This window comes from Ovis aries, chromosome 25, assembly GCF_016772045.2.
Source record: "Ovis aries strain OAR_USU_Benz2616 breed Rambouillet chromosome 25, ARS-UI_Ramb_v3.0, whole genome shotgun sequence".
Classification (NCBI taxonomy): domain Eukaryota; kingdom Metazoa; phylum Chordata; class Mammalia; order Artiodactyla; family Bovidae; genus Ovis; species Ovis aries.
This window is the reverse complement of record NC_056078.1, coordinates 8,252,783-8,275,544: the sequence shown is the minus strand read 5'-3', so window position 1 is coordinate 8,275,544 and position 22,762 is coordinate 8,252,783. Positions and strand designations below refer to the sequence as shown.

At 39.1% G+C, this 22,762-nt stretch overlaps 1 protein-coding gene across 3 annotated transcripts in view; it reads right to left on the bottom strand.

Moving 5' to 3' along the window:
* Positions 1-277: 277 nt before the first annotated feature.
* The window catches only part of GPR137B (G protein-coupled receptor 137B), a 62,876-nt gene continuing 40,391 nt past the window's right edge, over positions 278-22,762 (bottom strand). For 2 of the 3 annotated variants that reach the window (XM_027962245.3, XM_042240945.2), the window contains 2 exons: positions 10,330-10,454; positions 278-8,788 (listed from right to left, as the gene is read on the bottom strand). In XM_027962245.3, coding sequence (XP_027818046.1) covers positions 8,674-8,788; positions 10,330-10,454 — 240 coding nt within the window. In that variant the 3' untranslated portion in view covers positions 278-8,673. Of the gene's footprint in view, positions 8,789-10,329; positions 10,455-17,129; positions 22,588-22,762 lie in introns of those variants that run through there. The other variant, XM_042240946.2, reaches the window with a different exon arrangement.

The following is a 22,762-nucleotide window of genomic DNA, read 5'->3' as shown; positions in this document are numbered from 1 at the left end:
AAGGGCTTTGCATGGGTTATTTATCCTCTCAGGAGCCCTAACAGGTAGGTACAATTACTTCTGTTTTTAAATCAGAAAACTGAGGAGAAGAGAGGCTAAGTAATTTGTCCACAGTCACATTCTAGGTTGTGGGACTAGAACTTGAAACTAGAAAGTCTTACTCTGGTGCCTCTGCTCAGAATGTGGTATATTTGTGTTATTTTAGACACTGGCTTATTACCAGTCAACTAAAACTTGGGGAGCTTTTAGTATCTTTTGACTGATACTGAATCTCATAAAGCTTTTTAAATGTATTTTATTTAATTTTTTGAATAACTAATACATTCACATAGTTCAAAAACCAAAAAAAATATGAAAAGCTATACAGTGGAATGTCTTCTTTCTGTCTTTGGCCCGACTTTCCATACTGCACATCCTTCCCCCGCCCTTACCACAAATAACCTCTGTTCTTGGTTTCTTATATTTCCGTCTATACATTTTTAAGGCATATACAAACAAATACAAATGGAAAGTCTCATTTTTTCCTTCACTTTTACCCAAAGAGTGGTGGTATATACATACTGTTTGCTTTTTTTCACTTAGTTTTTCTTGGTAGTCTTCCCATGTCAATAGATAACTTAATCACACTTTTTTTTAAGGTAACTGCTTAGTATTCCATTATATGAATGTACAGGGCTTCCCTCATAGCTCAGTTGGTAAAGAATCCGCCTGCAATGCAAAGACTCTGGTTTGATTCCTGGTCAGGAAGATCTGCTAGAGAAGGGATAGGCTACCCACCCAAGTATTCTTGGGCTTCCCTTGTGGCTCACCTGGTAAAGAATCCGCCTCCAATGCGGGAGACCTTGGGTTCAATCCCTGGGTTGGGAAAGTCCCCTGGAGAAGGAAAAGTCTACCCACTCCAGTATTCTAGCCTGGAGAATTCCATGGACTATATGGTCCATGGGGTCGCAAAGAGTTGGACACGACTGAGCGACTTTCACACTTCATACACTTCACACCTCACATATGAATGTACAATTGTTTAGTTAGCCAGTCTTCTATTAATGGGCATTTGGATTATTTCCAGACATTCTATATAAGCCATTTTACACATATGTAAATAGGTACTTGTAGTCTAAATTCTTGCAAATGGAATTTTTAGGTCAAAGACCATGTGCATTTGTAATTGTGAAAGATAGTAGTATATGCCCTCCACAGGAGATGGTTACCAGATGATACTCGTGTGCAATTTAAAACAATGCCTGCTTGCCCACAACGTAACCAACATGAGTATTATTAAAATGTTGGATTTTTGCTATCCTGATAAGATGCAAAATTATATATCTGTGTTTTAGTTTTTTCCGTATCACAGGTAAGGCTTACTACCTTTCATTTGTTTAAGGTTTATTGTTTATCTTAATTTCCTTTTGTGTTTGTATCTTTTCCCCATTTTTCTACTGCACTATTGATCTTATCGATTTCTAGAAATGTTTTATTTGTCAGGGATATTAATCCTCTGGGGGCTTCCCAAGTGGCTCACTGGTCAATAATCCACCTGCCAATGCAAGGAGACGTGAGTTTAATCCCTGGGTCAGGAAGATCCCCTGGAGAAGGAAATGGCAACCCATTTCAGCATTCTTTCCTGGGAAATCTCATGGACAGAGGAGTCTGGTAGGCTACAGTCCATGGGGTGGCAAAGAGTTGAACACTACTGAGCATGCACACCCTTATTAGTCCTCTGTCTATAATAAGCTGTACACTTTTTTCCCAATTTGTTGTCTATCTTCTGACTTTGCTTATGGTGGTTTTGTCATGGAATTTTTTTTTAATGCAGTCTAATTTATTGATTATTTTAGTGACTTCTGGACTTTGATAGTTAAGAATGCCTTGTTCACAGCAATAGTTCATCTATATGTTTTCTAGAACATTCATGGTTTTTTTTTTTTTAGATCTAAATTTTGATTCCTTGGCGTGTATCCTGGTATAAAGTGCAAATTAAGTATCCAACCTATTTTTCCCCCAGGTGATTCCCCAGTTATTCCAGCACCATTCATCTTTTCCTCACTAGTTTGAGATGCTGTGTAATCATATCTAAAATTCTAGGTTCTCTATTCCATTGGTCTGTTACTCCTGTACCTGTTCCACATTGTTTTAATTACTCAGGGCCTAGGTTTTAATAGCTACTGTATTCGTCCCCTCAGTCTCCCCCCACACCCCTTTAAAATCATTTTTTTAAAGCTGTTATTTGTTCCATTAATGCTTCAAAAAGAAAAAATCCTTTAACATATGAATGATGCTAAAACTCTGCCCACCTCAAGTGTTTGGAGGGTTGCACTTTTAACCACAATATGTCACTGTCCTTTTGATACTTCACTTGATAAAAAATCTACTTTTTTACTATCTGCTGTGTTAATCACATCAGTATTCTATTTGCCAGTGCCCAAACAGGTAAGGACAAAGAGACAGAAGATGCAGTTGAGACTCAGCTTCTAAGAATGATTTCAGAATGATCTTGCTATACAATCCTTACTTGCTTTTTTATTCCATTATGGATTCTTTGTACAAAAGTTAGATATCTGTCAAAGATTCATGAAAAAACAGGGAGGGGCCCTTAAATGAGTATTAAACTTATAAAATCTATATGCAGTGGATAAAAATGCAAGTGTAATAAGTCACCTTAAAAAACCCCAATAACTTGTCAGAATAACAGGATCTGAGTATTTGCTCGCTCTTCTAGGAGCTGGACATAGAGCAGTGAACAAAACAAATATCCCTGCCTTCAGGTAAATTCCATAACCTCACTGGGTTATATCTAGTTTATAATAAGAATATACCCACAGAAAGAATACAGTTGACCCTTGAACAACATGGGTTGGAACTGCATGAGTCCACTTGGAAACACACGAGTTTTCTTCAATATATACACAGGGGCTACAGCACTACCTAATGTGTGGTTGGCTCAATCTACAAATTTGGAACTACAGATACAGAGAGCTGACTATAAAGTTATACATGGATTTGACTCCCTGGGGCTCAGCCCCCACTAACCTTCATAATGTTCAGTAATCAACTGTATTTTAATAGAACAGGAATAGGTAACATAGAAACTTGTCTAGTGGAGAAGGTACCCTCCATACCAAAATCACTGCAGACAGTGACTGCAGCCATGAAATTAAAAGACACTGGCTCCTTGGAAGAAAAGCTATGACAAACTTAGCATATTAGAAAGCAGAGACATCACTTTGCTGACAAAGGTTTGTATAGACAAAGCTGTGGTTCTTCCAGTAGTCATATATGGATGTGAGAGTTGGACCATAAAGATGGCTGAGTGCTAAAGAACTGATGCTTTCCAATTGTGCTAGAGAAGATTCTGGAGAACCCCTTAGACAGCAAGGAGATCAAACCGGTTGATCCTAAAGGAAATCACCCTTGAATATTCACTGGAAGGGCTGAAGCTGAAGTTCCAATACTTTGGCCACCTGATGCGAAGAGCTGACTCATTAGAAAAGACCCTGATGCTGGGAAAGATTGAGGGCAGGAGGAGAACGGGCCACCAGAGGATGAGATGGTTGGATGGCATCACCGACTCAATAGACATGAATCTGAGCAAACTCCCGGAGATAGTGAAGGACAGAGAAGCCTGGTGTGCTGCAGTCCATGGGGTCGCAAAGAGTCGGACATGACTGAGCGACTGAACAACTGTGTGAATGAATCTTAGTGTCTGCTTAAAAGTGCCATCAATTTGTCACAGATCAATTAAAATCAATTAAAACAATCTACCTACCACCCTTGGTCAGGGCAGAGTCAGCATTCACCACACATCATTCTAATATCATTTAAGTTTTCCATGCTGATTTCCTTCACAGACCATATCACCAAATGGGTAAGTGTTCTGTCCTTTTTGACAGGTTTTCAGTCTGTAAGCCTGAAGCCCAGACTTTGAGCTAGTGAATGCACCAAGGGATAAACAGTGGCATAAACTGAAAGGTGCTGGTAAAACAGCATTTGTTTATGCTAAATGTACCCCATTTATACTTCAGTTAATCCTTTCAAGGGTACTTATGACTGCAAAGAGACAGGACAGACTGTTGTAGCTTAGCAAGGTTCATGGGAAATTGAGGGTCAGAGTCAAGAAGGGTCAGAGTGACAGGAATCAGTGGAGAAAGAGGCAGATTTTGGAGGTCATACAAGCTAAAAAGAAACAGGTCTACCTGAAGAGATCAGGCCACTCATCTGAAGTTTGGAGTGGGCTTTTAAAGTTCAGAGGGAGAATCTGTTCTACAGATGGGAGAGTCTAATATTCTGCATGGCAGGGCAGCCTCTGACCTGTCAAAAGAACAGATCAGAATTGGAGGCTAAAGAAGGAATGCTGGCAAGGAAAACAGAGGGGAGATCCAGCCACAGGTCAAGGGACAGAGAGAAGCAACCCAGCTTTAGAGAAACCAGGCAGATACCATTAGGAGCTCTTGCATCAATGGGGTTGCACCTAAGGACCCTGGCTGCCAGGTCATCAAGTAGGGGTTTTAGTCTCAGAACCCCACTCGGAATGAGCCCACATCACTGCCCAGGTCCAGAAGATCTGGGTGACAGGAATGAGGAATGCACACAGTTATCTAGGTTGGGGGCACATGGACGACATTAGCTGATGTTCAGGTATTTTGACCCTTTAATGAAAGGGCTCTGCATACATGCCTGCTTAGGGCCAAGAGCAGGGTTAATGTAAGGACTGTGCTGACTGGACCCACAAATACCAAGCCCAGGGTTTAGCACATAGTAAGTTTTCAATAAACACTTAATTCCACTTCCTTACCCTCACTGTCCCTTAAAAAAATGTTAAAAGTTTCCTCACTTTAATCAGTTTGTTTGTAGTCTCAGAATTCCGCTATTTAGCTTGATCATTTCCAAAAGCTCCTACACCTGCACTTTGAAAAGTCTTAGGTAATACTGTGCACCATTAACAATGCTTTTAATTAACAAAATTCTCACCTATATGGGATAAAAATCAGAAATACATATTAGATGTGTCTTTGATCAGCCTTATGCTAGTCTATATTTTATCATGCAGTAATCTAAAGCAAAGCAAGTTGTTTTTTTAAGTTTCTTGGACATCTTGACGGCTTCAAATGTTTAGACCCATTTAGTTCTAATACAAGTTCATCTTTATTGTCAAAAAGTAAAAGCAGTATTCTTGTAATACTTAACTATGTAAATGTAAATGAGAACCTTTTTCTCAGAGTACTTCTCACGCTCTAGGATTTACTAATTCTTACTCCTTTCCTCTTAAATAGGGGTTAATTGTTCAAGGCCAACAAAGAGCAGTTCTTTTGGATTTTGGTAGAGAAAAAATTGGGGGATACATTAGCAAGTGTGCCTGATGTAAGCAGCTAAACACAATAGCCAGCATAGTCATTAACACTGCCTGACATATTCAAGAAAGAATTGGCATAGCTAAATGTGACTGACGTGTGTATACTGTCAGAATCAAAACTTCTTAGAATTCACAGTTGTGTGTGAACACACTGGATGTTTTAATCATCAGCTCAATTAAATGGGTTCACTGTAGAAAGGGAAAAAAGCCAATGAAAGGTATCTACAGGCAGACCTCATTTTACTGTGCTTCACGTTTCTGCACTGCAGATACTGCATTTTCTACAAATTGAAGGTCTGAGGCAAGCCTATGTGGCTCAAGTCTTCCAATGCCATTTTTCCAGCAGCACTGGTGTCTCTGTGTCACATTTTGGTAATTCTCACAATATTTCAAATATTTTTCATTATTATTGTCATGGTAACGTGATCAGTGATCTTTGCGGAAGATTCAGATCATGGTTAACATTTTTTAGCAGTAAAATATTCTTAAATTAAGGTATGTGTATTTTTTTTATATAATGCTACTGTACACTTAAAAGTATAAATGTAATTCTTAAAAAAATGTAGACCATAGTTATTTATTGAATTTGTTACAATATCACTTCAGTTTTTTATGTTTTGGTTTTTTGGCTACTTGGCATGTGGAGTCTTAGCTCCCCAACCAGGGAATGAACCCTCACCCACTGCAGTGGCAAAGCCCTAACCACTGGACCTCCAAGGAAAATCCCTAATGTTTTATGCACTGGGAAACCAAATTTGTGATTCACGTTTTTGCAGTATTTTGCTTTACTGCAGTGGTTTGGAATCACACCTGCAATCTCCAAGGTCTGCCTGTACACAAACCAGTTGGCATTCTTTCGACAGTTAACTCCATAATTAATCCTATTGTGTATATTTCCAGTGGGTGCACAAGAATATTCATATGTGGCCTTTTAGTGCTGAATCAGAGTTAGCTAAATGATGGTACAAAATTTTTGGTGATACGGCCTCTATCCCATTCTTAAACTTTCACATTATGGGTGGGGAGGGGGTAATTTCATCATGTTGCCTTAAAACAAGAGGATGTTTGGGTATTTTAGAACCAATAATCTCCATTTCTTGTCTTCTTGTGACCTTTAGTATTTCACCTAGGAGTAGGGCTGTTAGTGTACTTGGAGCACAAGTAAAAAGAAATTTAAGGGAAACTTAATTTTCCTTTCCATACCATACGTGCAACATTTCAGAGTAAAAGTGATCATTTACTATGAGATAGAGTTTGTTACAATCACAGTTTTTGATATTCTGGATGTGTTTACAATTGTACTTCTTTTAAAAGGGAAGAGAAAAACAGGCACTTAGGACATTTTTATCTTTTCCAATAATAATAATAGTTCAAATAATACTAGCAGCTTAATCATAAAAACAGGCTATCAGTTAATGCTGAGTATTTCAATCTTCCTGCCAATAACAACAGAATAATAAAATATTTGTATGTCATAGGATGAATATAGGACTTGTATGATTTTAGTAATGTTTTAAAAAAATATATCTACCTTCAATGACCTAATACTGCAGAACTGCATTACTTCCTGAAAGCATGACTTAGAGGATTTTTAAGCATTTTCTGAGTCTGCCTTTAAATTCTAAGTATCATTAACAAAAATAGTATGAGAAGTAGGGTGTTCTTAAAGCTATTTAGAATAACAGCTTATAATATTTTAAGGCAACCTGAATTATCAGTGCAAATTTTGCTTCACTGTAGAGTTTTCCCTGGCAGTAACTATTTTAAATATGTGACCCAAATTCTTCCACATATTGGAAAGCAAAGTTGTTGTGTGATTATGCAGGGTGAAGCTATCCCATACACAAGAAAAACCCTATTGTGATCCACTGAAAACTCAAAATTCTGATTTTAAATACCATCAGGGTAAGAAAAGCAGACTTGATCCCTATGAAGTCAATGCCCAGAGATAAGTTATTTCTGAAGGCCAAACTGGGAAGTAAGATATCAGAAATGGGTTTCTCCATGAGGACAGAACTTACTAAGTTCCTTTTCACCTGCCCCTCCCTCTGTCCCCAAATATGGTACTTTCTCTTTGGTAATAATACTTCCTCAACCATGTACAGCCTCTAATTATAGGCAGTTTTATACCTGCAGGCCATATATATATATAGTCTTGGAGATCTTTAGAATGGCACTTATGGTTGGGGAACTATTTTTATAACCTGTGCTTTACTTAGATGAAAGACAACTTACAAGTAGCTGTCTGGAACATGTGCTTTTCCATGACTTAAGAGGCAGGCATCATGCTATAGAATATTGCAATGCTACTATTAATATCTTTTTAAACAAGCAGCTTCCAGTAGGCTGCTTTCAGAGCTATTTAAAAATAAAAGGTATAATTTTAATATGTTTGGAAACGAAAATAAAACTGTTAGAATTCCGCATAGATGTTCTGGCTCAAAGATGCAAGGATATCTGTTATTCATCCCCTCTTAAGAACTTCTTTGTTCAGTCACGAATGTTCAGTAAGCTGGAAAAGGTGCAGTCTTACTGAAGTTTCGAGGTAATGGCTATTAGATTTACTGGGCTGACAAACTATGCAAAAATCTCTGAATACAGAAGAGGAGGTTTAATAGTGTAAATCAATTCTATCCATGTTTCTAATGTTATCAACTTATCATTGGAGTGTGTACATCAGGACCCTGTTGAAAGGAGGATTAAATTTTGGAAAAATGTAGGAGATTCTTTGAGGAACCAACCATCTTTGCTTTTCAACACTGTAAGGAACCAACTACCTACTGTGTAGTCTGCTGACATTCTGCTGCATTATAAATTTCAACACTTGAGTTGCAATTGGCTTCCTAGACGTCAACTATACTTAAGAGTCTACAGAATCTTAGTGACCTGACGAGGTAAGGGTCTGAGGAATACTTTAGTCCAAAAGCCTTTTAAAAAAAAAAACCATCAGACTATATACTGTATACTTTTAAAGTGAATTATGCATAAAAGTCTGTGCAAACTATGACGTATATTGCAATAATATTCTCAAAAAATCCTAGTATATTTTAGCATTAAGTTATATAAAATACATCTTTATAAAAGTACAGAATTTTTTAAAGTTTAAATTATACTCACGGAATAGGCAGCCAGGCTCACTTTTTAGTACTAAAATAAGATTTTATCAATCTAAATTATTGCTTAGTCCTACAGAGCCATCAGAAACCTGTAACAAATTCAAGTCCTATTTCTTAAGGAAACATGCCCTAAAAATTCAGCTGTCATTAAGTTAGTCTTTCTTAAACGTTTCAACTGAGGCATATCTTCCGTAAAACTGTTAACTGACGCTACCCATGGCTTGGTTTGTCAGGATCCAGAATTGAGTCTGGTTGTAAAGTTCCTACTTGTGCCAGGAAGCTGTTCGCTGTTTGTTGTCCCCAGTCGTAGTAGTCTGGAGCAAAACTTGAAAAGGAAAAGAGAGATTTCAGTGACTTGAAACATTATGCTGACTGCTGATGACATGCCTATTTTAGGTTGACAGAAGTGGGCTTCTATATAGATAATCCTAAAGCTTTTCAAAGTAGTTTCTTGAAGCTAGTTTTCCCACACAACCATGCTAGCTATGCACAGTGGCTAGAGAAGACCTCCCACAAAAGTCACCTCAACTCTAAAGAGCCTGGAAGAGTAGTATTACTGATATACATAGTAATACCAATCACTAAGTATATCACAATGCTTTAGCCACAAATTGTATCTGAATCCTAATGGAGAGTCTAATTCACTACCAGTGTGTTTTTGGACAAACAACTTCTGTGCCTCAATGTTAATATCTGTTAGGATGGGAGTAATATTAGGAACTAACTTGTTGGGCTTTTGTGAGTTAATACCTGTAAAACTTTTAGAACATACAGTATCTTAATATACGGTCACCATTCAATCATGCACGTTGAATTATTGGTGTTCCTATTACTATTTCCCTCTATATAATGGAAAGACTGGCAGGTGGAGGGGTTAGGGCTGCTCCAGCAGATACAGGGGGACATAAATAGGGAGCCGGCACTGCAGGGGCGTGACTGGGTAAGAGGACAGTTTTAGGGAAGAGTTAGGTAGGACACCTTTGACCTCAGGAAGTCCTTCTAGTTCTCCCTTCTTTATCTGCTCTTTAGAGCTTCTGACTGGATGGATGGCTCTACTCTTTCTTTTTCCCTATCACCATCTATTCCTCTATCTGACCGGATGTTTCCACTCCCTGGTCCACTGAAAGAGTAAGGTATTCTCCCAGCTTTTCCTGAATTCTCCTGTGCCCACAGTAAGGGCTCCTTTCAGACTTCTTATGAGGTTTTCTAAGGATTTTACTATTGGTAATAAAAAGCAGAAAAGCAAGCATATCCTCTCTTTATCATTTTACCCCAGGAGGAAAAGAATTTACCTTAAAATGTTAATGGCAGGTCTTTAAATTCACAAAGGATTACATAAGACTGGCTTTCACTGCAAAAAAACCCACTCTGCCTGAACCTGTCCTTTCATAGGAACAGCGGAGTGGTTCTGGAAGAACCAGCAGAGAGAAGAGAGGAGCTTGGCAAGCATGAGGTCAGCGCTTTAGCCCCAGAGTGAAAGAGGGGACAGGAGCACTGGGCAGTAGAGTATGGCTGAAACGTCCCTGGGCTGGGGCGGGGGAGCAGAGGGGAGAGCAGGGGGCAGAGAAGAGGACCCAGGAGCGACCACACCTCCTGTTTGCAGACCACGACCACAACCATGGCCTTGGCAGCCATGGGAAAGCGCACGGTCCCTGGAGGGAGGGTCTCGACGCTGGCTGCAATCAGTCTCACTACTCAGGTGCTTCCCCCTCCTTTTTCTGTCTGCCTCACCTCCCAGCTCCAGGGTTTTAAGTAGATATTCTGCGCCACCCTCCCCCTGCCCCCATTTAGTTTGAATCTATCTCATTGGCTCAGCCTTCAGCCCCCTAGCCATGCCCCTCTAACAGGAACTAGGTAGGGTCTTACCTTCCCTGAAGTCCCTGAGGGGCAATGTTCCAGGCAAGGTCATCATCACTGTCATATCTTCGAGGGTTGTCAAAGAAGTAAGATCTGGGACCGAATCCATGGCTGGGGACCATTCCAGGGTTTGTCTGGAGGGACAGTTTAATTGTTCAGTGTGCTTTCAGTCACTGTGCCTCGCACAAGGCAAAGAAAAACGTCCCTTTCTTGCAGGAGACTAAAGATGCCTTCACCTGAGTGCCTGCCTGCATTCACCTGAGTGCAGGCACCTGTTCAGCTGGAGTGTTCATTTCAGCTGCTTTTATATTTAAGAGTATTAACTGTTTCTCTTAGTGGTATGCACAAAATCTTGCAGAGTTCTGCTTGAAGCACTGAACTGTTGTTGTGTTAACTCACTCGGTCATGTCTGACTCTTTGTGACCCCACGGACTGTAGCCCACCAGGCTCCTCTGTCCATGGGATTTCCCAGGCAAGAATATTAGAGTGGGTTGCCATTTCCTTCTCTGTGGAATCTTCCCAACCCAGAACCAGGGTCGAACCTGGGTCTCCTGCATCGCAGGCACATTCTTTACAGGCTAAGTCACCAGGGAAGCCCCACAGCAATGAATGATCACTGTTTCAATCTCTCACAGAAAAACCAGACAATACCCCAATCAGCCAAACTAGACAGTCCCAAATAAGATCTAAACCTGTATAATCAGATGTGGGCATTCACAGCAATGAATTAAAATAATGAAATGATGAAATTTTAAGAGTTTCTTAGCCAGTTTATACAATCTGCCTCTCCTGTTTCTGTCCCCAAGCTGAGTTTACCGCTTAAGAAAATCACAGTTACCCACAGGGCACTGCTTCTAGGACCCCACACGGATACCGAAATCCAAGGATGCTCAGGTCCCTTATATAAAATAACATACTACAGTCAGCTCTCAGTCTACACAGGTTCCACATCTGGGGATTCAATCTGGCCTTTGTTTGGCATCTTTGTCCGTATCACTGGTGGTACATTTAAAAGTTAACCAAGAGAGTTTGAAAAAAGGTTATTTTAGGATGGGTATCTATATGTGAATTTCTGCTTTTCTAAGACTAATCTAGCCAAACATAGGAAGCAAAGCAGAACTTATACAAGGTGGAACACCTTCAACTTTACTATTTGTAGCAGTTCAAGAATATCTATACGTAGAATGAAATTGAACCCTTACCGCACACACACATACAAAAGTAACTCTAAATGGATCAAAGACCTAAACATAGGAGTAAAAACTATAAAACTCTAAGAAGAAGATATAGGGGCAAATCTTCATGACCTGGCAAAGAATTTTTAGATATGTCACCAAAAACAAACAACAAACCAAACAATATAATTTGGATTTCATCAAAATTAAGTATTTTTGCTTCAAAAGACACCATCAAAAATGTGAAAAGACAGCCACACAGAGAGAAAATATTTGCAAATCATGTATCTTACAAGAGACCTGTATCTAAAATATACAAGAACTCTTACAACTCAATAGTAAAAAGTCAACTCAATGCAAGAAGCTCAAATCAGGTGCTCTGTGACAACCTAGAAGGGTGGGAGATGGGAGGGAGGTTCAAGAGGGAGGGGGACATATGTATACCTATGGCTGATTCACGTTGATGAATAGTAGGAACCAACCCAATATTGTAAAGCAATTATCCTCCAATTAAGAAAAATGTTTAAGTGGGCAAAGGATCTTAATAGCCATTTTTCCAAGGAAGATCTACAAATGGCCAAATAAATACATAAATACATTTTTAAAATGCTTGACATCTGTAGTCATCAGTGAAATGCAAATTAAAAGCCAAAATGAGATACCTATCACAGTGTCCAGAATCAAAAAGCCAGATAACCAAGCACTGGGGAGGATGTAGAAGAAACTTCACTATTGGGAATAAAAACTCTCTGGCAGTTTTTCAAAAAAGTTAAACCTAGAATTACCAAATGACCCAAGCAATTGTACTGCTAGATACATACTGAAGAGACACGAAGACCTATGTTCAAATAGAAAATTGTAATGAATATTTATAGCAGCATTATTCATAACAGTCAAGAGGTGGAAACAACCCAAATGTCCATCAATGGATGGATAAACAAGATGTGGCATACCCACACTATGAAATACTGGCCATAAAAAGGGATGAGGTACTAACACATACTACAGTGTGGATGGACCTCGAAAACACTCTGCCAAGTGCAAGAGCCAGTGACAAAAAGTGGCATACTATATGATCCCATCCTTATTAAAGTCCAGAATAGGGAAGTCTGTAGACACAGAAAGTAGATCAGTAGTTGCTTGGGGACAGGGGTATGGGGCATGGTAGATAAAGGGTATGACGTTTCTTTCTGAGTTGATAAAAAATGTTCTTTGGTGGTGATAATTGCACATACCTGAATATATCAAAAACCATTTAATTACACACATGAAATGGGTAAACAGTTTGTTGTATGGAAATTATATCTCAATAAAGCTGTTTAAAATATGTGTGAGATTCTCAAACAAATGGAGATTCTCAAACATTACAGTGCATTCAAATCACTTGGGGTGGTTATTAAATTATTTAAAATGTAGATTCCCAGAACCTACCCTGAGAGATTCTCAGCTGAGTCCAGGACATGGCCTAAGCATCAATACTTAGACCAAGCAAGCACCCCTTGGGTCTGATGTGGATCCAAAGAGCCACACGTCTAGTACACTGTTACACTGGCTCCAGTGATAAGTATAGAGACTTGTTTATACCCACTGTGTTCTGGATACAAATGGTAGAGAACATGTTTTAAAAACACCCCACCTGCAGGATATGCTCTTTTAAAAGTCAGTGAGTATTAATTAAATTACAAGTTTCTCCCCAAAAGAATATCTGATTTTTGTCAAATTACAGAAGTTACAGATTGTTATTCACTCGCTAAGTCATATCCAACACTTTGTGACCCCATGGACTGCAGCACTCCAGGCTTCCCTGTCCTTCACCATCTCCTGGAGTTTGCTCAAACTCATGTCCATTGAGTGAGTGATGCCATCCAACCGTCTTATCCTCTTATCACCTCCTTCTCCTCCTGCCCTCGATCTTTCCCAGCATCAGGGTCAAAGTTACAGATAGTAATAGGACTATTACTGAGTCATTAGGAATTTAGTTTCTTCTCCAAACCTTACTATGCTGAGCAAAGCCACAGTGTAGGACAGAATTAAAATCATGGACCTGACTTCCATTTCAAGATGGTGGCGTAGAAGGACGTGTGCTCATCTCTTCCTGCAAAAGCACCAAAACTGCAACTAGCTATTGAAGAACCATTGATAGGAGGATGCCAGAATCCACCAATAAAAGATACCCCACATCCAAAGACAATGAAGCCACAGCAAGATGGTAGGAGGGGTGCAATCACAATGAAATCAAATCCCATACCCTCCAGGTGGGTGACCCACAGGGAGAAGAATAATACCAAAGAAGTTCTCTCACTGTTGTGAAGATTCTAAACCCCACATCAGGCTTCCCAGCCTGGGAATCCAACATAGGGACTGGGAATCCCCAGGGAACCTGGCCTTGAGGTTCAGCAGGATTTGATTATAGGACTTCCAGAGGGCTGGGGGAAATAGAGACTCCAGTTTTGGAGTGTACAAACAAAACCATGCATGCACCAAGACCCAGAGGAGAGGGGCAGTGACCCCACAGGAGACTGAACCCAAACTACCTGCTAGTATTAGAGGGCCTCCTGTGAAGGCGTGGGCTCTCAGGGGCATACCACAGGGACGGGAGGCCCTGGAAGGTCCCCCCTTGGCATAAACCCTCTTGGAGTTTGCCATTAACCTTACCATAGAGCCCTTAGACCCCAGGGCTGGGTCATCTCAGGCCAAACAACTACCAGGGAGGGAGTGCAACCCCACCCATCATCAGATAATTGGATTAAAGCTTTACTGAGCAAGGCCCTGCCCACCAGAGCAAGACCTAGTTTTTCCCAGTTCCTCCCATCAAGAAGCTTACACAAGCCTCTTAGCTTCATCCATCAGAGGGCACACAGAAGAAACAAGAAGAAACACAGTCCCACAGCAGCTAAAACAAAAACCATAATACAGAAAGTTAATCAGGATGAAAAAGCAGAAAGTTATGTCCCAGATGAAAGGACAAGATAAAACCCCCAAAAAACAACTAAATAAAGTGGAGATAGGCAACCTTCCAGAAAAAAGAAATTCAGAATAATGATAGTGGAAATGATCCAGGATCTCTGGAAAAGAATAGAGGCAAAGATTGAAAAGATATAAGAAATGTTTACCTAAGACCTACAAGAACTAAAGAACTAACAAACAGAGATGAATAATACACTAGAAGGAATCAATAGCAGAATAATTGAGGCAGAAGAACCGATAAATGACCTGGAGGATAGAAGGATGGAAATCACTGCCACAGAACAGAATATGGAAAAAAGAATGAAAAGAAGACAGTCTGAGAGACCTCTGAGACAACATTAAACACACCAACATTGGCATGATAGGGGTCCCAGAAGGAGAAGAGAGAGAGAAAGGACATGAGAAAATATTGGAAGAAATAATAGCTGAAAAATTCCTGAACATGGGAAAAGAAATAGTCAACCAAGTCCAGGAAGCACAGAAGAGTCTCAGGCAGGATAAACCCAAGGGGGAACACTCCAAGACACACAATAATCAAACTGACAAAAATTAAAGTCAGAGATAAAATATTAAAAGCAACAAGAGAAAAACAACAAATAACATACAAGGGAACTCCCATCAGGCTATCAGCTGATTTCGCAACAGAAACTCTACAAGCCAGAAGGGAATGACATGACATATTTAAAGTGATGAAGGGGAAGAACCTACAACCAAGAATACTCTACCCAGCAAGACTCTCCTTCAGATTTGATGGAGAAATCAAAAGCTTTCCAGACAAGCAAAAGTTAAGAGAATTCAGCACCACCAAACCAGTTTTGCAACAAATGCTAAAGGAACTTCTCTAGGCAGGAAACACAAGAGAAGGAAAAGACCTACAGAAAATCAACCCAAAACAATTAAGAAAATGGTAACAGGATCATACATATAGATAATTACCTTAAATATAAATGGATTAAACGCACCAACCAAAAGACATAGCCTGGCTGGGTGGATGAAAACATATGCATGTATGCGCTTCCACTCACCACATCACTCTGCTTGATGCTCCCAAATTGTACATAATTATTTTATATTTTTACGTTAGTCATGTTCCCATTATGGCTTACAATTATAATTATGTTTTGTTTTTTGTCTGGCTATTGATTGTGAAAACTGATAAACATCTTTTACCATTGTGATTATGTAACTATTACTCACTTAATACCATTGTATCATGATTGGTCAACAGAAAAATAACAGAACTCTCTGTCACCAAAACTAGGATCTAATAGAAAAACCTATAATCACTTTTTAAAATCCAGATGCATATAAGAATTATCTTGAATGTTTTTGAAAAATACAAATGCTCAGTTATTGCTTTTTTTTCTCCAGAGGGCCAGATATGTTTCTAATGAGCAGTCATGCTTAAAAACATCTGGACTATATGACGATCTTTTACTTTTATCTAGTTTGTTTCACTTTTTCTATCTCATATTCAGTGCTCCCGTCTCATTTAGTTTATGTTCTCCAGTTTCTCCATCTCTTTTTTTAATGTTCTTTCTCAAGTCTTTATCAGGTATAGTAGAAAAGCTTTTATATACATAAATATAAATATGTATGTATTTTAGAAAACTTATGAATTTTCGCCTAACTAAAAAAATTATGACATTTTGATTCTACTTGTTTGACCTAGTATAAATAGAAGGCTAGATTTCTAACTAAAAAATAGATAAGCAGCAAAGGTTTAATGTATAGCATAGGGAACTATAGTCAATATCGTATAATAATCTATGATGGAAAATAATTCCAAAAATAATACATGTGTACTTGTAGAACCGTATCACCTTGCTGGGCACCTGAAACACTGTAAATCAACTATACTTCAATAAAATACATAAAAAAAAAAAAATCATGGATCTGGGAGCCAGGATGCCTCAGTTTGAATTGGAGCTCTGTCCCCTACCAGCCATCATTCTGAGCCTCAGTTTCCTCATCTCAAAATGAGTATTATATTCATCTACTTTACAGAGTTGCTGTGAGAATTAAATACTTTAGTATATTTTAAATGCTTAGAACAAGACCTAGCACATATAAGTGCTATACAGTTGTTAGCTATTTTTACCAAATACTGTATGTAATAATGCTTTTAACCCTGGCAGTCTTGCTCAGGGGTATTTTATGAACACTGGTGCTTCACCAAGCCAAATCTGATACTCAGATTTACCTGCTAACGAGAATTACTTCATGACTACAATATAAAACATGGGAAGGGCTTTCTATTTATGATTTTACATTGTTCATGCTGAATTAACTCTCTCAGGATGAATCAGGAGATAATGTCCTTTAGGGAATAAAGAATCATTTTCACTCATTAACACGCTACTGCAGATGAGCAGTTAGCAGTGTGACCCAACAACTGCTGGATGTTCCCGGGATGCTTTCAAGGATCAGCAGGGTCATACCTATTTGCATAATTAGCATATTAAGAAGCTATTTACCTTTTCTATTGTGTTGACACTGGCACCAGTGATCCAAAAGCTGTAGTTAGCAAAACTGGTGCTGCTTGAGCACATTTCAAAGCAGTGAGCACATTTCAAAGCAGTGACACCAACTGTACTAGCAGTTACTGCGCTCTTCACCACTACACAGTCACAGTTTAAAAAAGATTCACTTAACAAAGCAGAAAAAACTGACTACTGTAATTTTATTGCAAGAAAACCTGTACAACTCCGAGTTACAGTTACTTTCTGCATGCAACATGACAGCTTCCTGACAACCATGGCTTTTCAGCTGTGGACATTTGGCAGACACTCTCGCAAAAATGAATGAACTGAGCTGTAAATTCAAGGAAAACATGTGACTATTTGTTTTCACTGATCAAATTTCACCTTTTAAGCAAACATTAAGGCTTTGGAAACCTTGTATTCTCCACCGTGAGGTTGACAGGTTCCCAATATTTGATTTTTCTGATGATCAGTGGTGAGATTAATGAATGAGATATTCTTCTTGTATAATGGAAATATCACTTTTGAAAGATACGCATAAGTCAATAAACCAAAATTTTCCAAATGACCAATACATGACATGACAAAACCATGCATGGGTATAAAGATCCATTCAAAGTGCAAGGTAGATGGGGAGGAGAGAAGACAGCAGAGGAAAAGGACAGGAATAGCACACAAATTCATCGAAAGATTATCTGAACGCTGAGCAAATATCAAAGTGCAAGGTAAACCGACAGATGTTATCATAGAAAACAACGTGAAAAGGTCACTGATACAGGTTTAAATTCCAAATTGCAGCTACGAAATCTTAAGAAATCATACCTCATTGAGTTTGGGTATATATTAAAAAATACATTTATATTAAAATGTGAGGCTTGATTTTCTTCATATACTTCAAAATAACATATCACAACAGAAGCAGATAGGAGAATCCAGCTGTCTTCTATTAAGCCAGATGTTAAAAAGAGTCACAGAATTTAAACAATGAAGAAGAACTAAAGAACCTTTTGATGAAAGTGAAAGAGGAGAGTGAAAAAGTTGGCTTAAAGCTCAACATTCAGAAAACTAAGATCATGGCATCTGGTCCCATCACTTCATGGGAAATAAATGAGAAAACAGTGGAAACAGTGGCTGACTTTATTTTTTTGGGCTCCAAAATCACTGCAGATGGTGACTGCAGCCATGAAATTAAAAGATGCTTACTGCTTGGAAGGAAAGTTATGACCAACATAGATAGCCTATTAGAAAGCAGAATATGCTTTTGCCAACAAAGGTCCATCTAGTCAAGGCTATGGTTTTTCCAGTGCTCATGTATGGATGTGAGAGTTGGACTGTGAAGAAAGCTGAGCGCTGAAGAATTGATGCTTTTGAACCGTGGTGTTGGAGAAGCCTCTTGAGAACCCCCTGGACTGCAAGGAGATCCAGCCAGTCCATCCTAAAGGAGATCAGTCCTGAGTGTTCATTGGAAGGACTGATGCTAAAGCTGAAACTTCAATACTTTGGCCACCTGATGCAAAGAGCTGAGTCATTTGAAAAGACCCTGATGCTGGGAAAGATTGAGGACAAGAGGAGAAGGGGACGACAGAGGATGAAATGGTTGGATGGCATCACTGACTCAATGGACATGAGTTTGAGTAAACTCCAGGAGTTGGTGATGGACAAGGAGGGCTGGCATGCTGTGGTCCATGGGGTCGCAAAGTCAGACACAACTGAGTGACTGAACTGAACTCTTCTCACTACTTTGTTTTGGAGACTAGAGTTCTTTTTCATAAAATAATTATAGTAACACATTATGGGTTTATTTATAATTAATTAACAAATATTTTTTTTAATTACACATATACATACCTCCAAACTAGCTTGTTGGTGTACTCAATAACTTATCAATGTAACCCCAAATAGCCAAAGCAATCTTGAATAAAAAGAACAAAGCTGGAGTAGGCATCATGCCCCCCTGATTTCAAACTATTTTACAAAGCTATAGTAATCAAAACAGTATGATACCGGTATAGAAACAGACACAGATCAACAGAACAGTATAGAGAGCCCAGAAAGAAACCTATGAATATATGGTCACAGCAATATGTGAACCGTGAACTTCCAGATGTTCAAGCTGGTTTTAGAAAAGGCAGAGGAACCAGAGATCAAATTGCCAACATCCGCTGGATCATGGAAAAAGCAAGAGAGTTCCAGAAAAACATCTATTTCTGCTTTATTGACTATGCCAAAGCCTTTGACTGTGTGGATCACAAGAAACTGTGGAAAATTCTGAAAGAGATGGGAATACCAGACCACCTAACCTGCCTCTTGAGAAATCTGTATGCAGGCCAGGAAGCAACAGTTAGAACTGGACATGGAACAACAGACTGGTTCCAAATAGGAAAAGGAGTACGTCAAGGCTGTATATTGTCACCCTGCTTATTTAACTTCTATGCAGAGTACATCATGAGAAATGCTGGACTGGAAGAAACACAAGCTGGAATCAAGAATCCCGGGAGAAATATCAATAACCTCAGATATGCAGATGACACCACCCTTATGGCAGAAAGTGAAGAGAAACTAAAAGCCTCTTGATGAAAGTGAAAGAGGAGAGTGAAAAAGTTGGCTTAAAGCTCAACATTCAGAAAACGAAGATCACGGCATCTGGTCCCATCACTTCATGGGAAATAGATGGGGAAACAGTGGAAGCAGTGTCAAACTTTATTTTTCTGGGCTCCAAAATCACTGCAGATGGTGACTGCAGCCATGAAATTAAAAGACAGTTACTCCTTGGAAGAAGTTATGACCAACCTAGATAGTATATTCAAAAGCAGAGATATTACTTTGCCAACGAAGGTCCGTCTAGTCAAGGGTATGGTTTTTCCAGTGGTCATGTATGGATGTGAGAGCTGGACTGTGAAGAAGGCTGAGTGCTGAAGAATTGATGCTTTTGAATTGTGGTGTTGAAGAAGACTCTTGAGAGTCCCTTGGACTGCAAGGAGATCCAACCAGTCCATTCTGAAGGAGATCAGCCCTGGGTGTTCTCTGGAAGGAATGATGCTGAAGCTGAAACTCCAGTACTTTGGCCACCTCATGCGAAGAGTTGACTCATTGGAGAAGACTTCGTTGCTGGGAGGGATTGGGGGCCGGAGGAGAAGGGGACGACAGAGGATGAGATGGCTGGATGGCATAACGGACTCGATGGACGTGAGTCTGAGTGAACTCCGGGAGATGGTGATGGACAGGGAGGCCTGGCGTGCTGTGATTCATGGGGTCGCAAAGAGTCGGACACGCCTGAGCGACTGAACTGAACTGAACTGAAGTTACCACAAAGCAGTCAAGAACACACACTAAGGAAAGAACAGCCTCTTCAATGAATGGTGCTGGGAAAACTGGACTATAATCTTACATCATACACAAAAATTAACTCCAAGTGGATGGAAGACTTGCATGTAAGACCTGAAGCCATAAAACTAGGAAAAAGGATTGGCAGTAAGTTCCTTGACATTCATCTTGGTGAGGATTTTGGGGTCTAACTCCAAAAGCAAAGGAAACAAAATAAAAAATAAACAAGTGGGACTACATCAAACTTAACAGGTTCTGCACAGCAAAGGAAAACCATCAACAAAATGAAAAGGCAACCTACCAAATGGGAGAAAATATCTTCAAGCCCTAGACAAGATAAGGAGTTGATATACAAAATATGTAAAGAACTCATACAACTCAATAGCAAAAACCACTGCACACCTGTCAGAATAGCTACTATCAAAAAGAAAAGTGCTAGCGAGGATGTAGAGAAAAGGGAATCATTGTGTATTGTTGGTGAGAATGTAAATTAATGCAATCACTATAGATGTTCCTCAAAAAATTAAAAACAGAACTACCACATAATCCAGCAGTTCCTCTTTTGCATACTTATCTGAAGAAAATGAAAATATTAATTCAAAAGGATATACACATCCCCATGTTCACTGAAGCATTATTTACAATAGCCAAGATATGGAGACAACCCAAATGTCCACCGATGCATGAATGGATAAAGAAAATGATATGCGCACACACAAAATATTCAGTCCTAAAAAGAATGAAACCTCCTGATAAAGCACGATGGGAAAGAATGTGACAAAAGAATACATATATGGATAACTGAGTCACTTCACTGTACAGCAGAAATTAATACAACATTGTAAACCAACTACACTACATTTTTTTTAAAAGAATGAAATCTCACTATTTGCAAAAATATGGTTGAACCTTGACAGCACTATGTTAAGTTAAATAAGTCAACTAGAAAAAGGTAAAAAGAGATAAATAGCATATCATCTCACTTATATAGGGAATCTAAAAGCAAACAAACCCCAAGCTCACAGATATAGAGAACAGATTGGTGGCTGCCTGAGATAGGAAGGAGGTGGGCGAAATGGGGGAAAGGAGTCAAAAGATACAAACTGCCAGTTATAAAAATGAATGAGTCATGAGGATTCACATACAGCATGGTGACGATAGTTAATATTGTACTGCATATTTGAAAGTAGCTGAAAGAGTAGATCTTCGAAGTTCCTATCACATACACAAAAATTTGTAAACTATGTGTGGTAACACATTAGTTGGACCTATTGTGGTGATCATCTTGCAATATATATAAATACCAAATAATTACACTGTATACCTAAAACTAATTTATATCAATTATACCTCAACAAACAAATAACAACTAATAGTGTATCAGTGTAAAGTATCCTGAGGCCAAAAAGTTTGGGAACCACTGCTCTAGATAATACCCTAAACAGTAGATATATTCAAACACAAGAGCCAAGTAACTCCATATACACATAGGGTGTGTTAAGGCTGCAGGTTTCCCTGGATAATGCGACCTGAGAGGACAGACGGACTATTCATTTTATTCTGTCTTCATTTAACTCATTATTTACCAGGGAATTTTGTAGAAACTAAGGCCTGTGGCTGGCAATTTTAATTTTGGCCAGCCAAAAATTAATTCTGCTTTTTCATTAGCACTTTGTGGGTTGTTATATTCAGTAATTACACCTCTCACACCTGTAAAGTCTCCTCCAGCACTGTGAGCTTCATTTTCACTTTCCATATCAAAACCAATCACTTAGGCTTTCTGTCTTCTTTTGGGCCAATATTCACAATGTCTGAATCAGAACTGTATTTTTCAGAACTATCATCTTTTGAGACACTAGTATACAGGTCACTCAGATAATTAGAGAAAGGATTTGCATAAAATTCACCAAAAAAATCTTCATTCAAAATTTCGAGATGCATTATTTTGAAAATTTTACAGTAATACATTTGCATTTATAATATACATAGGGTTGGAACAAAAATCTAATGAAGCAAAACGTGAATGATAATGACAATCATAAGCTATAGAAGGAACCCTTGATCAATTTTAAGCTCTAACAACTTGGCACAGTGATGGCAACTGTATCACTCTCTAAAAACATGTCCCTGGCCAATAATGTTTGCGTAACAAAAGACATATTAATGCATCTCTGGTCAATAACGTGTTGATAAAATAGTACCTTGAATGACAGTCTTTCACTCCTTAGGGCTCAGATGTCCAGTCTCTCCTTCAGACTGCCTTGGATTTGGGGAGTATAGTTGCTAAGCCTCTGACATACTAAGAAGTGGTGAGAAGGCTGTGGAAAGCCAAGGAGAAGCATAGAGAGCAGAGGGATTTTTGTTAAGAGGCTCCTCCCAGAAAACTTCAACTTCTTCAGAAAAGGAAGAAAAATAAGGCACTGGACTCTAGCCTGGAGTCCACTGCCCACTCTCCACATGTTTCTCTGCTACCAATGCAGAAGAATTTGAGTC